The sequence below is a fragment of the Exophiala xenobiotica genome, assembly GCF_000835505.1.
Source record: "Exophiala xenobiotica strain CBS 118157 unplaced genomic scaffold supercont1.2, whole genome shotgun sequence".
NCBI lineage: Eukaryota > Fungi > Ascomycota > Eurotiomycetes > Chaetothyriales > Herpotrichiellaceae > Exophiala > Exophiala xenobiotica.
In genome coordinates this window covers 4,489,967-4,509,044 of record NW_013562493.1, presented here as the reverse complement: position 1 = coordinate 4,509,044, position 19,078 = coordinate 4,489,967, and the positions used below count along the sequence as shown (strand labels likewise).

The window sequence follows — 19,078 nt, the reverse complement described above, 5'->3', positions numbered from 1 at the left end:
GAGGAGGTCGTTCGACCTCAGATGAGGCTAACAGGCAGTCTTCGGCCAAAGAAAGAGACTGCGAGTACTCCGTAGAAAGGGAGAGATATCGTGTAAGTGCTAAGAGACGTGGCTAAGGGCCAAAGAATACGGTGGTTCTCCGCTTGTTTCCAGCCATCCAGTCAGGATTCGTTTAGTCCAGCGCCTACGGTCGGGTTGCCGACGTCGTCTTAATTCATTCTCGTCCTCATAGCATACTCATAACTACCCGAAAGACATTTGCTGTTGATAGTCTTTGTGTCTTCATCTCATTCCCTAATATCTGTTTTGGCCACATTAGCCGCTTCACTTGCAAGTTTCTGCTCCGCTCACGCCACCGCCGCCCTTCGATGGCGGGTTGAGAATGGCAAATTTGCCCGCACGCTCTTCCACCTTTACCAGCGGACGCACAGCAGGCACATCACTTGGTCCCGATCACCACCTCGCTCCTTCCCACCCAACAACATCTTCTGCCCGCAGAAACAGGTACTTTTCCTCCATTCACTGCCTTGTGCTTCACCATAAAGATTCCCTTGTTACTTGGCCGCACGTTATTGCCTTGCTTGCCTTTTGTTCCAAACACGGCAGCCAACTGCCGCCCTCAAATCATCCTGCATGATAGAACCTTCTTTTGATCTGTCATTTCCATCTTTTGCCATCTCACTTCAACCTCGCTTGATGAGACCCATTACTCATGTCTGGCAGAGTCACTCGTTCTTCTGCGAGGCTCGCAGCAGAGGCTGCCACACCCACCCCTTCTACCGATTCGACCCAGCCGATCCGCGCACCATCTCCCTCATCCAAGAAACGAAAAGCATCAAGCCGTCGAACCTCTGATCCTGCTGATCAGTCTGACGAATCGGGCCCTGCATCTGGCCGACGAGGAGGAAAGAGACAAAAGTTGACCGAGCCCTCACCGCCTCGGACCACAACTGCCCAACCACCTTCACGAAGCACTCGGAGGAGAGGGGGAGCGAACGAACCAGAGATGTCTAATAATGGGTTGGTGATCAGCGGAGATGCACAAATGAGAAGGATGGCTAACGGATCTAGTTCATCTTCAAAATATACCGACGAATCTATCAAACAGACATCTTCGAAATCGACATCGAGACGTCCCCCGAGCAGAGGAAGCAAAAAAGCACAACCAGGTAGCGCAGATTTGTTTGACGAGGATCAAATCATGCTGACTACCTTTGCAGAAGTCTCGCCTCCTGCACCCCTACCATCGTCTCGCCGACAGAAGAAACGTCCGAGCAAGAAGGATCAAGATGTCGCCATGAAGGAGGACGAAGAAGAGAACGAGAAGAGTACCAGAAGAGAAAAGGAAACAACATCGCCTCCTCACCGATCAAATAGCGATAGCAACGACGAAGAAGATCACAGTGGGATGGATGAGGATGACGGACCCGACCCTTTCGCCGCAGCCCTATTTGGTTCGAGCCGTGGCCCTCCTTCAGGTCTGTCGAGTACCTTAAGAGCTTTGAGTGGCATGATGAGCGGCATGTCGTCGAGACTCAGAGACATATTGAACAACCTCCGACAAGTTGACAACCCTACCATGCAGCTGGTGGCTTTGGAGGAATTGTCCAATCTCTTACTGGTCTCGAACGAGGACAACCTCTCTGGTCAATTCTCGCCAGATCCGTACGTCAAGGAACTGGTGGCTTTGATGCAACCCAACCCCATCACGGGCGAGGAGAATCCTGAAGTCATGCTGCTGGCCTGCCGTTGCATTGCCAATTTGATGGAGGCCTTGCGAGGCTCTGTTGCCAATGTCGTCTATGGTGGTGCAGTCCCTGTTCTATGCCAGAAATTGCTTGATATTCAGTACATCGACGTTGCCGAGCAGGCCTTGAGCACGTTATCCAAGATATCCGTCGACTTTCCAGGATCGATTGTCCGCGAAGGTGGCTTAACCGCCTGCCTACAGTTTCTTGACTTCTTTGCTACCGGTACACAGCGCACTGCTGTCACTACAGCGGCCAATTGCTGTCGAAACATACCGCACGATTCCTTCCCTGTCATACGAGATGTGATGCCAATCCTTCTAAATGTCTTGTCAAGTCACGACCAGAAGGTTGTTGAACAGGGCTCTCTTTGTGTCACAAGAGTCATCGATAGCTTCAAGCACAGTCCCGACAAGCTCGAGCAGTTGGTCGATGCCCCACTGCTTCGAGCTGTTCTCGGACTCCTCCTTCCCGGTACCACAAACCTGATTGGTGCAAATATCCATACAGAATTCCTCCGCGTGCTGGCAATCGTCGCCCGAGCAAGTCCACGTTTGTCGGCAGAACTATTGAAGATGAATGTGGTCGACACCCTGTATCAGATTCTCACCGGGGTTTCTCCTCCTTCCGAGACTGCCGATGCTGCGTCAAAAATCGACAGTGTTGTCATCATGCAAGCTCTCATTCATAGACCTCGTGAACAGGTGTTCGAGACTCTCAATGTCATCTGCGAATTGCTTCCGCTCCCGAAGCTCGACGGCGACTCCGAGTTCGATGTCTACGACGAGATGGAAGACGATCTTTCCGATGACGGTGATGCAGCGAAAAAGACGTCCAAAATAGAGCAGAGAATCAAGTTGCTCGAAGACTGCAAACAAGAGACACGTCGATTTGCGATGATTTTGCTGCCTACTCTGACCGATGCTTATTCTAGCACTGTCAACTTGAGCGTTCGACAAAAGGTTCTGATCGCACAGCTGAAGATCCTTTCCAACCTCGAGACATCTGTCATTGAAGAAGCACTTCGACCAGTACCATATGCTTCCTTCCTTGCGTCGATCCTGTCCCAAGAGGATCATCCGAGCTTGGTCATGTTTGCTCTTCAAGCATCCGTCCTCCTGTTCGAGAGACTCGAATACATCTATCAGTATCAATTTCATCGCGAAGGTGTCATTGGTGAGATTAAGAAACTTGCCGGGAGACCCCTGGAACGTGATCGAAAGCCTTCTCAGAGTTCGACAGCTGATCGCGACGGCGACATCGGTGGGAAGTCTGAGACGATTGACGGCTCTCGTAAGCCAGAAGATAGCAATGGCACCCGGTCCAAAGACGACCACGAGGCTGATGACGACGAAGTCGATGACGACGAAGATGAAGACATCGATGAAGAGCAGGACGAAGATGAAATGGCAGCCAGACACGATCACGGTATGGATGATTCGGAAAGCTCAGATTCGTCAGATGACGATGAATTGCCGTCTCCCCTCACCATCTCCGGATTGTCCGATTTGGTCATCATGAGAGCAAAGAACTTCCTGGAGAAATACGACACTGCCAAAGGCAAAGAGATGAAAGAGAAGGCTTCTAAAATTCGCGAGGATCTTCACAAACTGGCGGACAACATTGAAGCTTACTATCGTCAACATCACCCCGTCGAATCCAGCAACCAACTTTTCACACGTCTGGCCAGCTATTTCGATGGTGATGCGCTTGAGAGCATAACAAGCTCAGAGCTGTTAGACTCTGGTATCATCCGGGTCCTGGTGCAAGTCTTGTCTGCAGATTCATCTACGAATCACAGCACTGCCAGAGCACATTTCGTATCCGCTTTCATGGAATCCATTACCCAGGCCAAGATCAAGAAGACTACGGCATCTTCTTCAGCGACACCATTCACAGTCCTGATCCAGAAATTGCAAGACCTGCTCAGTCGTGCGGAGCATTTCGAAGTGCTCACGGTCAACAACAACGCTTCTGAAAGCAGCAGAAGCAGCTCTACTTCTATGCTCTCCCGTCAACTGCGACTGAGACTCTCGGCGGATGGGGACAGCGACATTCCTCTGACATATCGTGAGATGATCGTCTCCATCCATGCCATCGCAACTTTCAAAGCTCTTGATGACTATTTGCGACCCCGTTTCAGTACTTCTGACCGACCGGCCTCTGCGCAGCGACGAAGAGACATGCTGCAGCAGCTTGCTAATGCCCGTCTCGCGCATCTGTCAGGTGCCGCCGAATCAGGACTATTGTCTCCTTTCGGACAAGACCTAGCCTCTCCTGTTACTCCAGCTACTCCAGGTGGCCGAAACTCACGCCCTGCATCACGTCTTTCGTCTCGAACCAAACAGCGATCTGAAGAGACTCAGACGGCCACTGAGAAGAAGCCTGTCCACAAGCCAGCAGGTAAACGATCGAGCCGACGTAGCCAGGCCTCTTCCTCGAAAGAACAGACTCATGCTCCAGAGCCAAGTACTGAAGATGACACAAACAAGCTCGAATGTGCAGATGAGAAAGTCCTTGACGATGAAGAAGCTCCCGGTGCAGACGACGAGGGTGCATTGGAAGCCTTCGTTGACGGTCTGGAGGAAGATATGTCCGATGAAGACATGCCCGAACCCGGCGCTGTCAATATGGAGGTAGGTTCTACTGGCAAGGTCACTGCTCGTCAAGAAGACGGAACAAGAGTCTATACTCCTCAGCCCGGCACTCCTGTCCCAGGAACCACTCGTCCACCTTCGTCAGGACAATCCCCGGGTCAGTCGCCAGCCGCTAGTATTCGTCAATCTTACGCTGCAGCACTCGCTTCGACTCCACAAGACTGGCATATCGAATTCAGCATCGATGGCAAAGTCATCCCCAACAACACAACAATCTACCGAGCCGTTCACCATAATCGTGATCAACCGCAAGATATATCCTCCCGCAGCGTTTGGTCTGGTATCCATACTGTCAGATTCAGGAAAATCCGAGGAGCTCCACCAAGTACTTCGAACCTTTCTCCTCGAGCCGAGACGGAGAAGCCGGGATCCAGTGAAACTTTGCCAGCTTCGCTCAATGGCCACCCAGTTACTTCTTCAATTCTTGCTCTACTTCGGATCCTTCATGAGCTCAACGCAAACTTGGATGAAATCGAGGAGATCACTGGACGGGTCGCCATGAAACTCTACAAAGAGCCACTTGCATCATTCATCAACACCAAGCTGACAGCCAAGATGAATCGTCAGCTCGAGGAACCTCTGATCGTTGCAAGCAACTGCCTGCCAGACTGGAGCGAAGATCTTGCTAGGTCCTTTCCGTTCTTGTTTCCGTTTGAGACACGACATTTGTTCTTGCAGTCAACATCATTCGGATACTCTCGTTCCATGATCCGCTGGCAAAACAGTCAATCTGAGAACGATGATCGTCGAGATCGCCGCCGAGACGATAGACCAATACTGGGTCGACCGCAACGACAGAAGGTTCGTATCTCCCGCCACCGCATTTTGGAGTCTGCCATGAAGGTTATGGACATGTATGGAGGGTCTCCAAGCGTGCTGGAGGTTGAATACTTCGAAGAAGTTGGAACTGGCCTCGGACCGACCCTTGAATTCTATTCGACTGTGTCGAAGGAGTTCTGCAAGAAAAAACTGAAGATGTGGCGAGAAAACGATTCAGCCGATACCGACCAATTCGCTTTCGGAAAAACTGGACTCTTCCCAGCACCCATGAGCGAGGCAGATGTCCATACAGACGCAGGCAAGAAACTGTTGCTGCTCTTCAAGACCCTCGGGAAGTTTGTCGCCCGGTCGATGCTTGACTCACGCATTATCGACATCTCATTCAGTCCGACTTTTTTCAAAGTAGGAGGCATTTCCAGTGTTGTACCATCGATCGGCTTGCTCCGGACAATTGACCAGGATCTTGCGAATTCCCTCTCTCAACTGCAGCAATTTGTCAAGGCAAAGGCAAAGATCGAACTTGATTCGTCACTGACAAAGGTGGAGAAAGCGGAAGCGATTGAGGATCTCACTATCCTTGGTGCGAAGATCGAGGATCTAATGCTCGACTTCACTCTTCCTGGCTACCCAGGTATTGAACTGGTCGAGAACGGCGCGAACGTCAATGTCGATATGGAAAATGTACAGAAGTACATTGATCAAGTCCTCGATGTGAGTCTTGGACGAGGTGTTCGTTCTCAAGTCGAAGCATTCCAAGTCGGTTTCTCTCAAGTCTTCTCGTATACCACTCTCAAGGCCTTTACACCGGACGAATTGGTCATGCTCTTCGGGCGGGTCGAGGAAGATTGGTCTATCGAGACTTTGATGGATTCTGTCAAAGCAGATCACGGCTTCAATATGGACAGCAAGAGCGTCAAGAATCTCTTGCAGACGATGTCGGAACTCAAACCATCTCAGCGACGAGACTTCCTGCAATTTGTCACCGGAAGCCCAAAACTTCCAATCGGCGGATTCAAGAGTCTTACACCAATGTTCACCGTCGTGTGCAAACCGAGTGAGCCACCGTACACCTCGGATGACTACTTGCCGAGTGTAATGACTTGTGTCAATTATCTGAAATTGCCAGACTACAGCTCTCAGGCTGTGCTGAAGGAAAAACTGTTTGTGGCTATCCGAGAAGGCCAGGGTGCTTTCCACTTATCTTGATCTTGACCGAAAATGAGACTCGGAGCATGAGTGGAATGTTGACAAATGCGAGGCGGGTTGAGAAGGGGATGGCGTGCTGTGATTGTGCTTGGATGAGGGCCTCGCGACACGAGCTCAGGATAGGCACAGGTGACAGGGGGACAGGGTGTCTCATGAATCGAAATAACGCTTTCAACAAATTGCATGAGAAATCAACATTGGCCGGCGTGTTCAAGGGCATGGAACAGGCGCATTGCATTGAGTTCGGTCTTTTTCGAGCGATTCGCGATTTCCGACGCGACCACCGCCAGAAGTGAAGCGGTCGGTTGGAAGGAGTACACGGCAATGGGCGCAGACAACGACAATCGATTGTCTCTTTTTGACGATAACGAGGAAATTGGGATGTATTATTTCCCCTTCATAGTACAACAACACTATGTAGCTTTCAATGACGAATGATAAGCGTGGCCTAATTGCTGCAGCTCACTGATGATATTTTCTTGGATGGAAGTGACATGTTATTCGTCCATGCGTGTACGACTATGAATTTCCACAACGCCCTCGCCGATGCATATATAAGATGATTCCAGCTAAATATCAACGCCTTGTTTTAAGTCTTCATGGAGCTTGGTCGAACTCGTCACCGGAGCATCTTCAAGCATTCCGCTGCAATACAGGGGGGCGGCTCTCTATGGGGATCTGTACCTCATCGCCCGACCCAGTCGCTAGTCGTGAACCGCTTCGTCGCTCCGCTGATCCATCGCGAGAGGCCGTCCGACTTCCTGGACCTCGTCGATTTCCATGCGTGTAGTACGCCTTGATCGACAGCGTCCTGGAACGTGCACTTCGGCTCGCACTCCTCGTGGAGCCACCGTCGGACGACGACGAGGAGTTGGTGAATTGCGTCCACTTCTCACTCTGAACTTTTTTGATCAGACTGTGTCTGCGGACGTTTCTCAGCGTGACCAGCAATAGCGCGAAATGGCACATCCACACCGTACAGCCAAAGACGATGCCGGCGAGTTGAAGATTGCCGACGGAGTACAAGACAGGCTGACACTCGCGAGAGAAGACGTTGAGCATCGTGCACGGTACGCCGCCGGACTGTGTGCGCATGGCGGGGCGCCAGAAGCGGAAGAGCGAGCCATAGCCGGCGAGGAATAGCGATGGGAAGAGTGTGACGAGGATAAGGCTGGATACGGCGGCGTCGATGAGCAGCGTTCGGCGGGACGTCAGGGTATTGTTGGGGAGGGTGTTGTTGGTGTTGGAAGGGCGGATCTTTTGGATGCTGCGGGAGTGGATCAGTGTTCCCGTGTGGTACAGGAGGGCAAAGACCAGAGGGCCGAGAGGCATGCCGTCTGTCCAGTCGCCGCGGGATGGGCCGGTATTGTGGAAGAAGTTGGCGTTCCAGCGGGGGATGGCGGCTGCGAAGAGGGACATGGAGAGAAAAGTGAAGACTAGACTCGCTATGTGTAGGACTGTGGTGAGAGATTTGCGGAAGCGTTTGGCTGGGGAGAGGACTGCGGCGTTTGAGGAGGGGTAGGACGGTGTGAGGAGGAGTTGTTTTGTGAGCATCTTGAGGGATGGTCTTGTTGGATCCGTTCGAGGGCGGCAATCGTAAAAAAAGATTCTGTAAGTGTAAAATGCAAAACTGTATGATCTTGCCAGCAAGAGTCTTCGCCAGGAAGTGGAAGTAGAAAGTAGAAGAAGATGATTATGAGGGAAATGAAGGATGGATCGCACAATACTCCGTAATGGCCAAAAGGAATGAAGAGTAGAAGAAAAACCAGACCTACAATCGAGGAGAAGGGTGTTGGCTTCATGTTGTTGACCTGCTCAGCCTACTCAGCTTACTTGGTGCATTCGTAATTGCTAGGGCGGATACGACAATCCCGTCGACACTCTTGAGACGGCTCGTGAAAGAAGATGGGTGATCTGTGACGAGTCTCGAATCATTTGCGGAGGAGGAAGAGAAGATGAAACAGTTGCTGTGAGAAAAGGCCCAAAGTGAAGTGGGTGAGGCGATGATGGGCTCTGATGGGCTCTGGGAAACATGATTGGCTGCAAACAACTAACATGGCACCGTGGCTCTGGCTTTCCGATGCACGACCGTTAGGGCTACCACTGGGCTGCTAATGTAGGCTCGGATGAGCGACAATTAAGTCCCCCAGTCGCTCGTAATACGTAGTACTCTTCCTACGAGTACCTACCTGCTAGGGGCCTAGGGTGGTTAGGTGCCGGTCGATCCCTAACGAGGCTTTCTCTATGCCTGGGCTCATTCAGACCTCAGCACCCCGGTCTCCCGGCGCCTCATCCGTGTCGATGAATTGCGCACTACCGTAATGTGAGGCCAGGCTAGCGGCGGTTAGGAATATCGCTTAACGACCTTTTCAGACTGTCTTCCTTGCCTCTTGGCGGTCGGGCGGTGGGGGGAAGCCCAATTGGAAGACGGCCTTTTGTGCTGGTAACAGCAAGCAGCAGGCGTGAACGGTGGGTGATTGATGCAGTCAAAGCGAGACGAAGGACTTGGTCACAAGTCGCAACTTGCAAGAAAAGGCCCCTCCCATTCCCCGGTGTCGGGTCAGGCTGCAAGAAGGATCCGCCATGTGCTGTCCGGTCGACAACATATGCCTGTCCATGTCTCGTCGTCCGTCTACGAGTATTAGACTTTGTCTTCCTGTCGGACGGTCGACTGCTGATCTCGATTCTGATTCGACATGCCTGCTTCGCCCATCAGGCTTCGAGATTCGCCGGCCGAGGTGCGGGCAAAACTTGGCCTTAGTGACCGGTCGTTCGAGAACTTCAAAAAGTACGTGCGGCTCCGGCTCCGTTCTGGCCCCCAGTCGCTGTTCTGACCATGTTGCAGTTTTGCCTTGAATGTGCATCGAGAGTATTGCGCAGCCCATCCGAATTCCAGGTGGGCTGACAGGAGCGCCGTCTGGTCGGCAATCCCGGAAAGAGAAAAGTTGGATGTCATCCGACTGATGTACAACCTGTGTATTGACGGAAGGCTATTTCCTCCGGGGACCAACCGAACGCTCATCGAGTCTGGATGTGAGCAAAGACTGCATCAATGCCGCAGGACCTGGCAGCAGACAGGAAGAACACGAACAAGGACCGGCAAGGGAGGAGCTGATGACGAGGATGGAGGTGAGGGATCTACTGCAACCAGAACAAGGTGAACAATCTCAATGCTTGCGCCGACAGTAGCGATACCATCCCGTCGGGACCCCTTCCTTCGCATCAACCCTATCGTTGCTGGCGAATCACATTTCGGTCGATCGTCAGACCACACTCGAGCTCCAGAGTGCAGCCGTGAGAACACTGCGCTTCGAGTACTGGGCAACAAGGGCAGACTTTGAAGGTGAAGATGGGAAGAGTGGGAGAAACATTGTTCGAGGTTGCCAAATATACCAATAGCAGAAGATGCCATGGGAGCCAGGTGTCGTCCGCCGTGGACAAATCAAGATGGAGGATGTCAGCAAATCGATGACGAATAGGTCGACGATCAAGAGAGGAGGAGGAGGAGGAGGTGCTCACCACGGCTCACTTAAGTAGTGCTACCGAAGCGCTGCTGATTGCATTGATTATCTGCTGGGATAGGATCGTTTGGCCAGCATCTTCGGCCCGACCAGCAACCGGTGGTTGCGGCAGACTCCATGAGGTGCAGCGCACTGCAGCGACGCCGGCTCTCTCCAAATTTGAGCGGCTGGGCTCACCCGGGATCTACCTGTCAGGCTTTCACTGCCTAGCTGACTGCTCGAAAGGCTTGGGTTCCGTTCCTTTCGCGCCTCTGACGCGTGTTGTGTATCAACGAAATCGAGTTGGTTGCCCAAAAGGTCGTGGCTAGAGCGTGGCCTTGGCCGGGACCTGAACGAAGACTGCCGACAAGTTCGAGCAGTTGGTAGTTTCTCAATGCAATCATTCCACATCCACATGGTTTTCTGCATCCTCGAACATGGGTATGCTGCAGGTCGCGCAGTAGCTATGCGATAGCATGCTGGGATGTTTTCCTTACGCGAAGGTAGGGTCTGGTCTTGGTGGTGTCTCTCTCAATCTCGGGCACGTCGCCGCTACTCCTTCTCGCTCCTTCGGCATCCATGTATGGCAAGACTTGAAACTGCCGAAGCTAATCTCGTACCCTGCAGCTGGAACCGTGGCATCTCCGTGCTCTCTGGGAAAAGGATGGTGGTCAGCATGCCGTGCTTCCAGAGACCGTACCAAACAAGCATGGCTGTATCAGAATATTACCTAGGTAACCTATGCGGCCTTTGCAGCGGTTGTTCTACACAGTAGACTCCCCTGAGGCGCCTGGATGGAAATGTATGGGCACGATAATAATAATGACTGGCCCGCAGATTGTGCATTGATGATCTTCACAACCCCTGTCAGGAACGCCTAGCTAGCCCCGAAGCCAGCTTGACGCTTGCCGCAAAATAATGCGGGTGGCTGTCGTTAGCGAAACAGCATATTTGTAGAGACCGTGGACTGCTGCGAGCTATTCTCGGACCATTCAAGATTCAAGCACAGACAAACCTAGGTAGATATATGGCATTCACTGACTCGTAGCTGTAACTAAGCTGTAGTGCCTTGGAAAATCGAGTTCATCCATCCAACGAAGGAGAGAATAGTTGTATCACAATAGAGGGAGAGATTCCTGTTGGATGGGTAAGATTCCCGCAGTGAATGGCGTCTTTTAATCAAGCATGTGTCGGTTCGCCCCGGAAAGAGAAGATTCAATACTCTCTACCATGTATGGTCTCATGGGGTAAATCGTGTAATACAAAACAGCTGCCGCTTGAGTCGTCGAAGCAGTAGTTGGACCTCGCATTCAACAGGAGGTCCTCCCACCGCACAAATTGTTCTCGCTGCTGTTTGTCGTCAAATGGCACCCTAGCGCCAAATTACACGCTTTCAGGTACCCATCGAGCCATGACATTGTAACTTAGTACGCCTGTGACGCAACTTCGTCATCTTCTTCCTCGGCGGTATTCAGTCGAGGGCTCAATATCCATTTTTGTCAATTGCTCACACTGCACACACTGCACACACTGCGCAATTCTTTCTCCATTCAACTATTCAAAGGAATAACACCTCAATCACTCGAATCTCGTTACTGTCGTTGCAGACAACACCCCAAGAGAATCCTCGTCACACCACATCCCTCGCTCCTCCGCTTCACATCGCACCTGGCGTCCGTGAGTTCAACATGTGGCACAAGACATAACAGCATTCCATGGCGGACGCACTGGCTCCGGTCGCGACGACTGCGATCGATTACAAGCGAAGTCCAACCGTCGATCCTCCTCCCACTACCTTCCCTTATCCCAAGAGACAACATTCCGAGGGCGAACAATCACAAGTTGACTCGGACACTACACTATACGACGCAGCAAATAGCCGAAAGAACTCGGGGAGGCCACTTTCAGATACAGTAGCTACAGAAGATGGTGCTCTCCAAAGACCTGTCCTCGCTCCTCACAAGTTCGAGACTGAAATCTCCCGGCCAGTGGCGCAGCGGACGCTGGTCCCCATAAGACAGCACCGTTCCACAATAAATGAGCGGATCGCTCGAGCTTCCGAAGACGCTGCAGTCTTCAGTGAATCCGATGGCTTGTCTTCTTCGGATGACGAATCAGTCTCAGAATTACAAAGGTCACAGACATCACCAAATGACAAGCCTTTGGCGAAATCTCACCTCAATCGCACTCCAGTTACATCGAGGCCCTCAAATCTCCGCGTTGGAAATGAATTCTTCCAGTCAAGGGGCAGGATAGCAAGGGATGGTAGACTGAATATCTCTGTCAGTGAAAAAGCAGAAACTGGCTATCTGGCAAAAGCACTTGGGGCTACAATTGAACGTCAACTCGGTACCCATCACGCCCAAGATGTCAAGGATGAGGCACAAGCAAAGACAGACTTCCTGCAAGCGAAATCGAAAGTCCAGATCCCGCAACTTAATATTGTCATCATGGTCATCGGCAGTCGCGGTGATATTCAACCATTTCTCAAGATTGGAAAGATCCTGCAGGACAAATACAACCATAGAGTCAGAATTGCGTCGCATCCCGCTTTCAAGAAATTTGTTGAAGAAGACGTCGGCCTAGAGTTCTTCTCCGTGGGTGGAAACCCCGCCGAATTGATGTCGTTCATGGTCAAAAATCCGGGCTTGATCCCTTCTCTGGAGACTGTCAAGGCTGGAGAGATTGGAAGAAGAAGAGAGTCAATGTACCAGATGTTCCAGGGGTTTTGGAGGGCCTGCATCAACGCGACCGACGATGAAACAGACACGGCCAACTTGAAGTTGATGGGCTCCAAGCCTCCCTTTGTCGCCGACGCAATCATTGCAAATCCACCTTCTTTTGCGCACTATCACTGTGCCGAGCGATTGAGCATTCCTCTACATCTTGTCTTTACGTTCCCATACTCACCTACCCAGGCTTTCCCTCATCCCTTGGCCAATATAAAGTCTACCAATGTTGACCAGAGCTATGTCAATTTCATGTCGTACCCGCTGGTTGACCTGATGACGTGGCAGGGTTTGGGAGATCTTGTCAATAGATTCAGAGTCAAGACCTTGGGTCTGGAGCCTGTCTCGACACTATGGGCTCCCGGCCAGCTTTCCCGCTTGAGAGTCCCCATGACCTACCTTTGGTCTCCCGGTCTCGTGCCTAAGCCTGCAGATTGGGGCCCGGAAATCGACATTGCCGGCTATGTCTTCCTGGACCTTGCATCCTCCTACAAACCGCCGGCAGATTTGGCTAAGTTTTTGGACAGATCAGGAGAAGACAAGCGACCGATAATATACATTGGCTTTGGGTCGATCTCTGGAATTGACGATCCGGCGGCCTTCTGTCGGATGATATTCGACGCTGTCGACAAAGCCAATGTCCGCGCGGTGATCAGTCGAGGCTGGGGCGGAATGGGCGACGGAATGGACAAACCAGACGGGATCTTTATGGTCGATAATGTACCTCATGACTGGTTATTCCCCAAAGTCGATGCTGTCGTCCACCATGGTGGTGCGGGTACCACTGCAGCCGGTCTGAGATTTGGCAAACCTACAATGATTGTACCTTTCTTCGGCGATCAGCCATTTTGGAGTGCCATGGTTGCCAGGGCAGGAGCAGGAGCGAAACAGGCTCTACCGCTAAAGAAACTTGACAGCAACAAATTCGCAGAAAGCATCCGACAGTGCCTGGAGCCAGATGCTCGAGCAAAAGCTGAAGAAATTGCTAAGAGCATTCAAGAGGAAGGAGACGGCGCAGAGAATGCCGTCGACTCTTTTCATAGAGCATTACCGCTGGACGGTCCACACTCCATCCGATGCAATATCATGCCAGACCGGGTTGCTGTTTGGAAAGTCAAACACGCCTATACGCAATTGTCGCCTCTTGCGGCTGATCTGCTTGTGGAGAACAGGGAATTGCAATATTCAGACTTGGAACTGAAGAAGATTCGTGAATGGAATGACTTCCAGGGGCCTGGAGAACCCATTACCGGCGCCGGGGGTGCCGTCGTTCAGGCATTTCAAGAAGCTTTGCATGGGTTGAGTGCGATGCATGACGACACGAAAAGAGATCTCAAAAAATTCGAGAAGCACAGACGAAAGCACAAGGAAAAGTCGACCACCCAGGGGCTGGTTCTGCCTGGAAAGATTGCTTACGCTGCACGAGGGACAAGCGTAGAGGAGCAGCGCAAAGAACACGCTCGTCTGGAGGCACAACTCAAACTCCAAGGAAGTGCGGAGCCAGCTAGATTTCCCTTTGCCCCTTCACGTCCCGATCAAGATGGACTAACGGACCTAAGTCGGGTCACAACCTGCTCGTCTACCGAAGGGCAGCCTGCAGCCGTGGTCATCATGAAGGATATTGGCAAAGGTATTGGCCACTCAGCTCATGCAATTTTGGCATTGCCATTCAAGATGTGGGATGCTACGACTCTTGGATTTCACAATGCACCTAGACTGTATGGCGACACTACCGTTCGTCCAGCACCGAACAAGAAGATCACTGGTTTGAGAAGTGGCATGAAGGCTGCAGTGACCGAATGCTGGCTGGGCATGTATGATGGGGTCACCGGAGTCGTCCGCTTACCCCAACTTGAAGTTCACGACGAAGGTTGGAAAGGACTGCCCAAAGGGTGTGCCAAAGGGTTTGGCGGATTGGTCTTGAAACCCATCGCGGGGTCCCTTGGACTAGGAGCGTACACCTTCAAGGGCATCCACTACAGTATTCGGCGACGAGTTCGCGACACGGAGAAGACAGATCGATGGATTCGCAGAGCTAGAATTGCGCAGGGTCAAAGGGATGCTGCTATTGTCAAGGGCCAAAAAAGGTTGAAGGATCAGCCGCCATACCCGTCGCAGCATCACGAGATTGATGAGCTTCGAGATTACGCTTTGCGCCAGTGGACGACACACGAGAAAGACAAGGTAATCGAGGGCCGGGAAAAGGAGAAGCGAAAACCATTGCTGAACATGGCGCCGCAAAATGGGGGCAAGAACAACAAAAGGATTCCGCGGGCGAAGACCCAATGATGTGGTATTTGAGTGATGCGTATACACACAGCGAGGCGTTTGGTGGATGGAGGTATACTGATAGTCTGATACCCGGTATGAGGCGGGCCTTTCTGTAGAGTCGACGGCCTCGGTTCGATACATTCTAGAGGCTTGATAACAGCACAAGTAAACAAGAATCCAATGTAGCATCAAGTACAGAGTACTGCGTATACTTCGCAATCATATTCGCTCTCTTGAACAATAGAACAATCAACTCGCTTGCGTGAGAAAAGGACAGTCTACCCGAGCCTCCTTGTTCCTGTCATCATCATTGTTACACCTCAACACCAATCCAATCCATTCCAATCCGATCGACCATTTCGCAGGTCCCCTCTAGTTGAAACCCAAGCAATCATTCTTCGCTCAATCAGTCACAGTTCAGTTCATCTCGGGGGGGAAATTTCGGCAGCAGCAGCAACCAGACTTTTTGTATCTCCCGTCAACCAGCAGGGATCACGAAGCCACAACCACATAAACATTTATTTGAGTACGGATACAAGCGGAGTCAAATTTTGAGCCCGTCGTGTTCTTCACTTCACTTCTCATGGTCCGCAACATTCTTCTCCTTCTCGAGGTCCTCCATGGCAACAGCATGTCGGTCGCCTTGTGCAGGCAATTGGTGACCCGATCCGGAGCTGGTATCATGTGATCCATCCTTGATCATCTTGGAATGCTCACCAATACCGTGGCGATCCTCTTGTGGCAGATTGGGGTCGGCACCATAATCGGTCTTTTGTGGCGTCCAAGCCAGGTAATCCCGGCGAACTTCGACGTAGTCATAGGCGAATTCGCCGAGCTGGTCGTCGTCCATACCGAGCAGTTCAGCCTCTTCGGACGCTCGAAGGTGCAGCCCGGGAATGTAGTTGACAATGTACGCCAGGATGGCGCTCACAACAAAGGAATAGCCGGTACATGCGACAATGTAGGCGAGTTGGATGTAGAATTGGCGATAGTTGCCAATGGGCCATCCTCCAATGCCCGTACCGGTCTCGGGATTGCTGGCTCCAGTATTGACTCCATCGAGGCCGACCACGTAATCAACGCCGAACAGAGCGTTGAACATGAGGCCAATCATGCCAGCAAGACCGTGTTCGGCAAACACGTCCATAGAGTCGTCGATTCGGATCCAGTATTTGACTAGCACCGGAAAGGTCAGCAAATGAACGGACATACACCAGATGCTTCTGGGGGAAAAAAACTCACTTTTGGTGCCAAAGTTACAACAAACGCCAGTCACAATACCGAGAACAACGGCACCCCACGTATCAATGAAGCCGGAAGCGGGAGTGGCGGCTACCAGCCCAGAGATTGTGCCGGAACACCAACCGACCATGGTCCATTTTCGAGCAAGACGGAAATCGAGTAGTGTCCAGGTAATTGCTGCAAAGGTGGCAGCCAAGTTCGAGTTCCAGCAAGCCATAACAGCTCGCAGGTTTGCTCCAAAAGAGGAACCACCGTTGAAGCCGAGCCATCCGAACCAAAGCAGGATGGTGCCTAACAAGATGAAAGAGACGTTATGGGGACGGAAGTTGAGCATCATCTTCTCTTGTCGCTTTCCGAGAACCATGGAATATGCCAGAGCAGACAAACCAGACCCGATCTCGACCGGGCCACCACCCGCATAATCCATGACACCATACTTGAAAGCCCATCCGTTCGCATTCCAAGCCCAACAAGCGATCGGGTTGTAGACCAGGGTAGCCCAGAGGAACGTCCAGACCAAGAAGGGCATGAGTCGACCACGTTCGGCTACCGCACCTGCCACAATGGCAGCTGTAACGCAACAGAATTGCATCTGCTCTCGAGTTAGATAAAGATTGACTCCTGACCCCGACTGTGATCGTACCTGATAGAACGAGTAGAGAAGACTAGAAACAAGGGGAGATCCAGGACTGGGGTTCCCGAGCACTCTCTTCAAGCCAAAGTGGACAAGATCACCAATGAAGCCACTTTGACCCGTTGGTGAGAAAGTTAACGAGTAACCCCAGAAATACCACTGAAAGTTGATGATGCTGCCGGCAGCCATACACGCCCACATCATGGAGAGGGCTGACTTTCTTCTTGCAAGGCCCGAGTATAAGAAACCAAGACCCGGTACCATGATTAGGACGAGACATGAGGAGATGATAATATAAGCCGTATCGCCGGACTGAAACCATTTGTTCAGATTTTCATGCCCTTGTACCCGTTAGAGAGACGCAGAAGACATTCTAGCATTTACATACTCGAGTCCCCTCCAGTTCGGGCATTTGTAACCTGGGTATAGTCCGCAGGAGCTCCAGTCCAGTTGTAGGACGCGTAGGTCGGGAGGTAATCGCTGATGCCAGGAGCCGACATAGTGGCGGTTTCGAGTCGCTGGTCCTGCGCTTGTTGTTGTGTTGCCTCGACAGGCGAAAGGAAATCGATGCAGTCGTATTAGCCTGCAGAGCAATCAGGACGTAGATTTCGTTGGGGTATAGCTGTCGTCCAGTGGCGGAAGTAAAGTGACACTCCGGCTAGGTAGGCAGGAAAACAACAAGATTGCAAGGCCGAGTCCTGCCGTATATCAAGGCAGTCCCGTCGTATGGTGTAAGGGAAAAAGAAAGTATACCAGACTCGTGAGCATATGGACGAGAAACATTTGACACGTCTGGGCGAAATCGGCGGTTTGGCACAGCGTCATTCTTCCCGTACGAGTGTGAAGCTAGAATCTCGAATTGTCGTGGAGCATGGGTCGGTGGCGTGGATCAGTGGAACTCACGTCACTCGATTGATAAAATGGTGGAGTCAAATAATGGAGTCCGTGAGCTGGTGCGTGAGACCAGGGGTTGCACACGGTGTCGCTCGCCCACAGAGCCTTACATTCTGTGCTCGCACAGTAAGTTGAGGCGCTCATGACGGATGCCATGCCTTGCATTTTCACTGTGACTGGTCGGAGCATGATCTGTTATCAAGAGCTGAGTTCGATTGCTCTAATCTTGAGCACATCACTCCTTGAACGCCCAGCCTTTCGAGCTTCCTGGCTGCTGATACATGAGTATCAAAAGCAAGACTTGTTGCCTGATCAGGTCCACTGGCGAACAGGGTGATCTATTTGGAGTGGCTCAAGCATGCTTAGCATGAGCTTGCCACAATTGTGACCCGCATCTGCAAAGCCGACTCGCCCGGTAGAATCGACTTCAATTGAGCTTCGTTTGGTTGGGACAACTGCGAGTAAAGACGCAGCGAATGTCGGGCATTCTCGTAGAAAGAAGATTTATGTCTCGTAATGCCAAGAGTAGCTGGCTGATGCCTCTGGGATTGCTTTTTGGCGATGGGCTTCAAATGGACGCTCTGCTGAAATGCAATTGCTGAAGGCCATCAGAAATGTAAACTGTCAAACCAATCAGAATACGTAGACTCTTATCATGAAGATAGATTGCGACAGGGGCCAACCCCTAGCGAGCTAGCCAGCCTGGTAAGCCATGGGCTCCGCAGACGTGCGTCGGTGGGATCAGGGTCGTCGCTAGCTTTATGCGAGCTTAATGCGAGTCCAAATGCGGCTCTTATCTTTAACCAATCGTATATGCAGATTGACAACCGAGCACGTGAGCTTCCATTCCACCGCGCCGACGTTCGAGGTGTGCCCCTTTGCTGTACCTGTCGTTATCGCCTCTGGAACCAGCATTTTCCGGGGAATTGAGATGGAATTTTGAAGCTTCCCCATGCTCTTGAGACGTGGCTGGAGACTGCTTGCGTGCATGCGAGATCAGACCTTGCCTTCTTGAGATATGCTGTACTTGTTTTTCCTGTCATGCTGATGGAAAATTTTCACCATACCGCCAGCTTGATATTGAAACCTACGCTTGAGAAGCAAATCACCCTAGCCTCAATCCTTGAGGGTTTCGAGGAAAAGGAACTCCTCATGATGAGCAGGGACAAGACATCTGCCGGTCAAGCTGTCTCAGGTGCTTATCAGGTGGTGGTTGTACTTTAACCCAATGGAGCTCACCTCCGACCAACCAACATGATCTTTGAATGACAAAAGGAAATTCAGATGTCAGAACACGACGATCACGGTAGCCGCTGATGCCCTTGAAGATATCGATCTTGAGGGATAATGCAAATGTGGTTGCTGCGGGTTGCGGTTACTGATAAGGAAAGCTCCATCGAGATCGCATGAGCTGATG

At 51.6% G+C, this 19,078-nt stretch overlaps 4 protein-coding genes across 5 annotated transcripts; 2 read left to right on the top strand and 2 right to left on the bottom strand.

Annotated features, from left to right (window-relative positions):
• Positions 1-238: 238 nt before the first annotated feature.
• Positions 239-6,846, top strand: PV05_03892. 2 transcript variants are annotated; one of them, XM_013464573.1, is made up of 4 exons: positions 239-504; positions 724-1,020; positions 1,072-1,169; positions 1,221-6,846. In XM_013464573.1, exons 1-4 carry the CDS (start codon positions 383-385, stop codon positions 6,389-6,391), a joined length of 5,688 nt encoding a protein of 1,895 aa, XP_013320027.1. In that variant the 5' UTR covers positions 239-382; the 3' UTR covers positions 6,392-6,846. The 2 variants fall into 2 exon arrangements, with proteins under 2 accessions (XP_013320027.1, XP_013320028.1); XM_013464574.1 differs by having other exon boundaries at positions 1,072-6,846.
• A 178-nt stretch (positions 6,847-7,024) lies between these two features.
• PV05_03891 (uncharacterized protein) lies at positions 7,025-8,117 on the bottom strand (the record flags this gene model as incomplete). Its single annotated transcript, XM_013464572.1, has 1 exon — positions 7,025-8,117. The coding sequence occupies exon 1, from the start codon at positions 7,943-7,945 to the stop codon at positions 7,025-7,027; it is 921 nt and encodes a 306-aa protein (XP_013320026.1). The 5' UTR covers positions 7,946-8,117.
• A 3,225-nt stretch (positions 8,118-11,342) lies between these two features.
• Positions 11,343-15,081, top strand: PV05_03890 (uncharacterized protein). Its single transcript, XM_013464571.1, has one exon. The coding sequence runs from the start codon at positions 11,607-11,609 to the stop codon at positions 14,907-14,909; it is 3,303 nt and encodes a 1,100-aa protein (XP_013320025.1). The 5' UTR covers positions 11,343-11,606; the 3' UTR covers positions 14,910-15,081.
• On the bottom strand, positions 14,975-18,114 carry PV05_03889 (uncharacterized protein). Its single transcript, XM_013464570.1, has 4 exons — positions 17,156-18,114; positions 16,777-17,108; positions 16,134-16,725; positions 14,975-16,067 (listed from the first exon to the last, which is right to left on the bottom strand). The coding sequence occupies exons 1-4, from the start codon at positions 17,265-17,267 to the stop codon at positions 15,466-15,468; spliced, it is 1,638 nt and encodes a 545-aa protein (XP_013320024.1). The 5' UTR covers positions 17,268-18,114; the 3' UTR covers positions 14,975-15,465.
• Between the last annotated feature and the right edge of the window lie 964 nt (positions 18,115-19,078).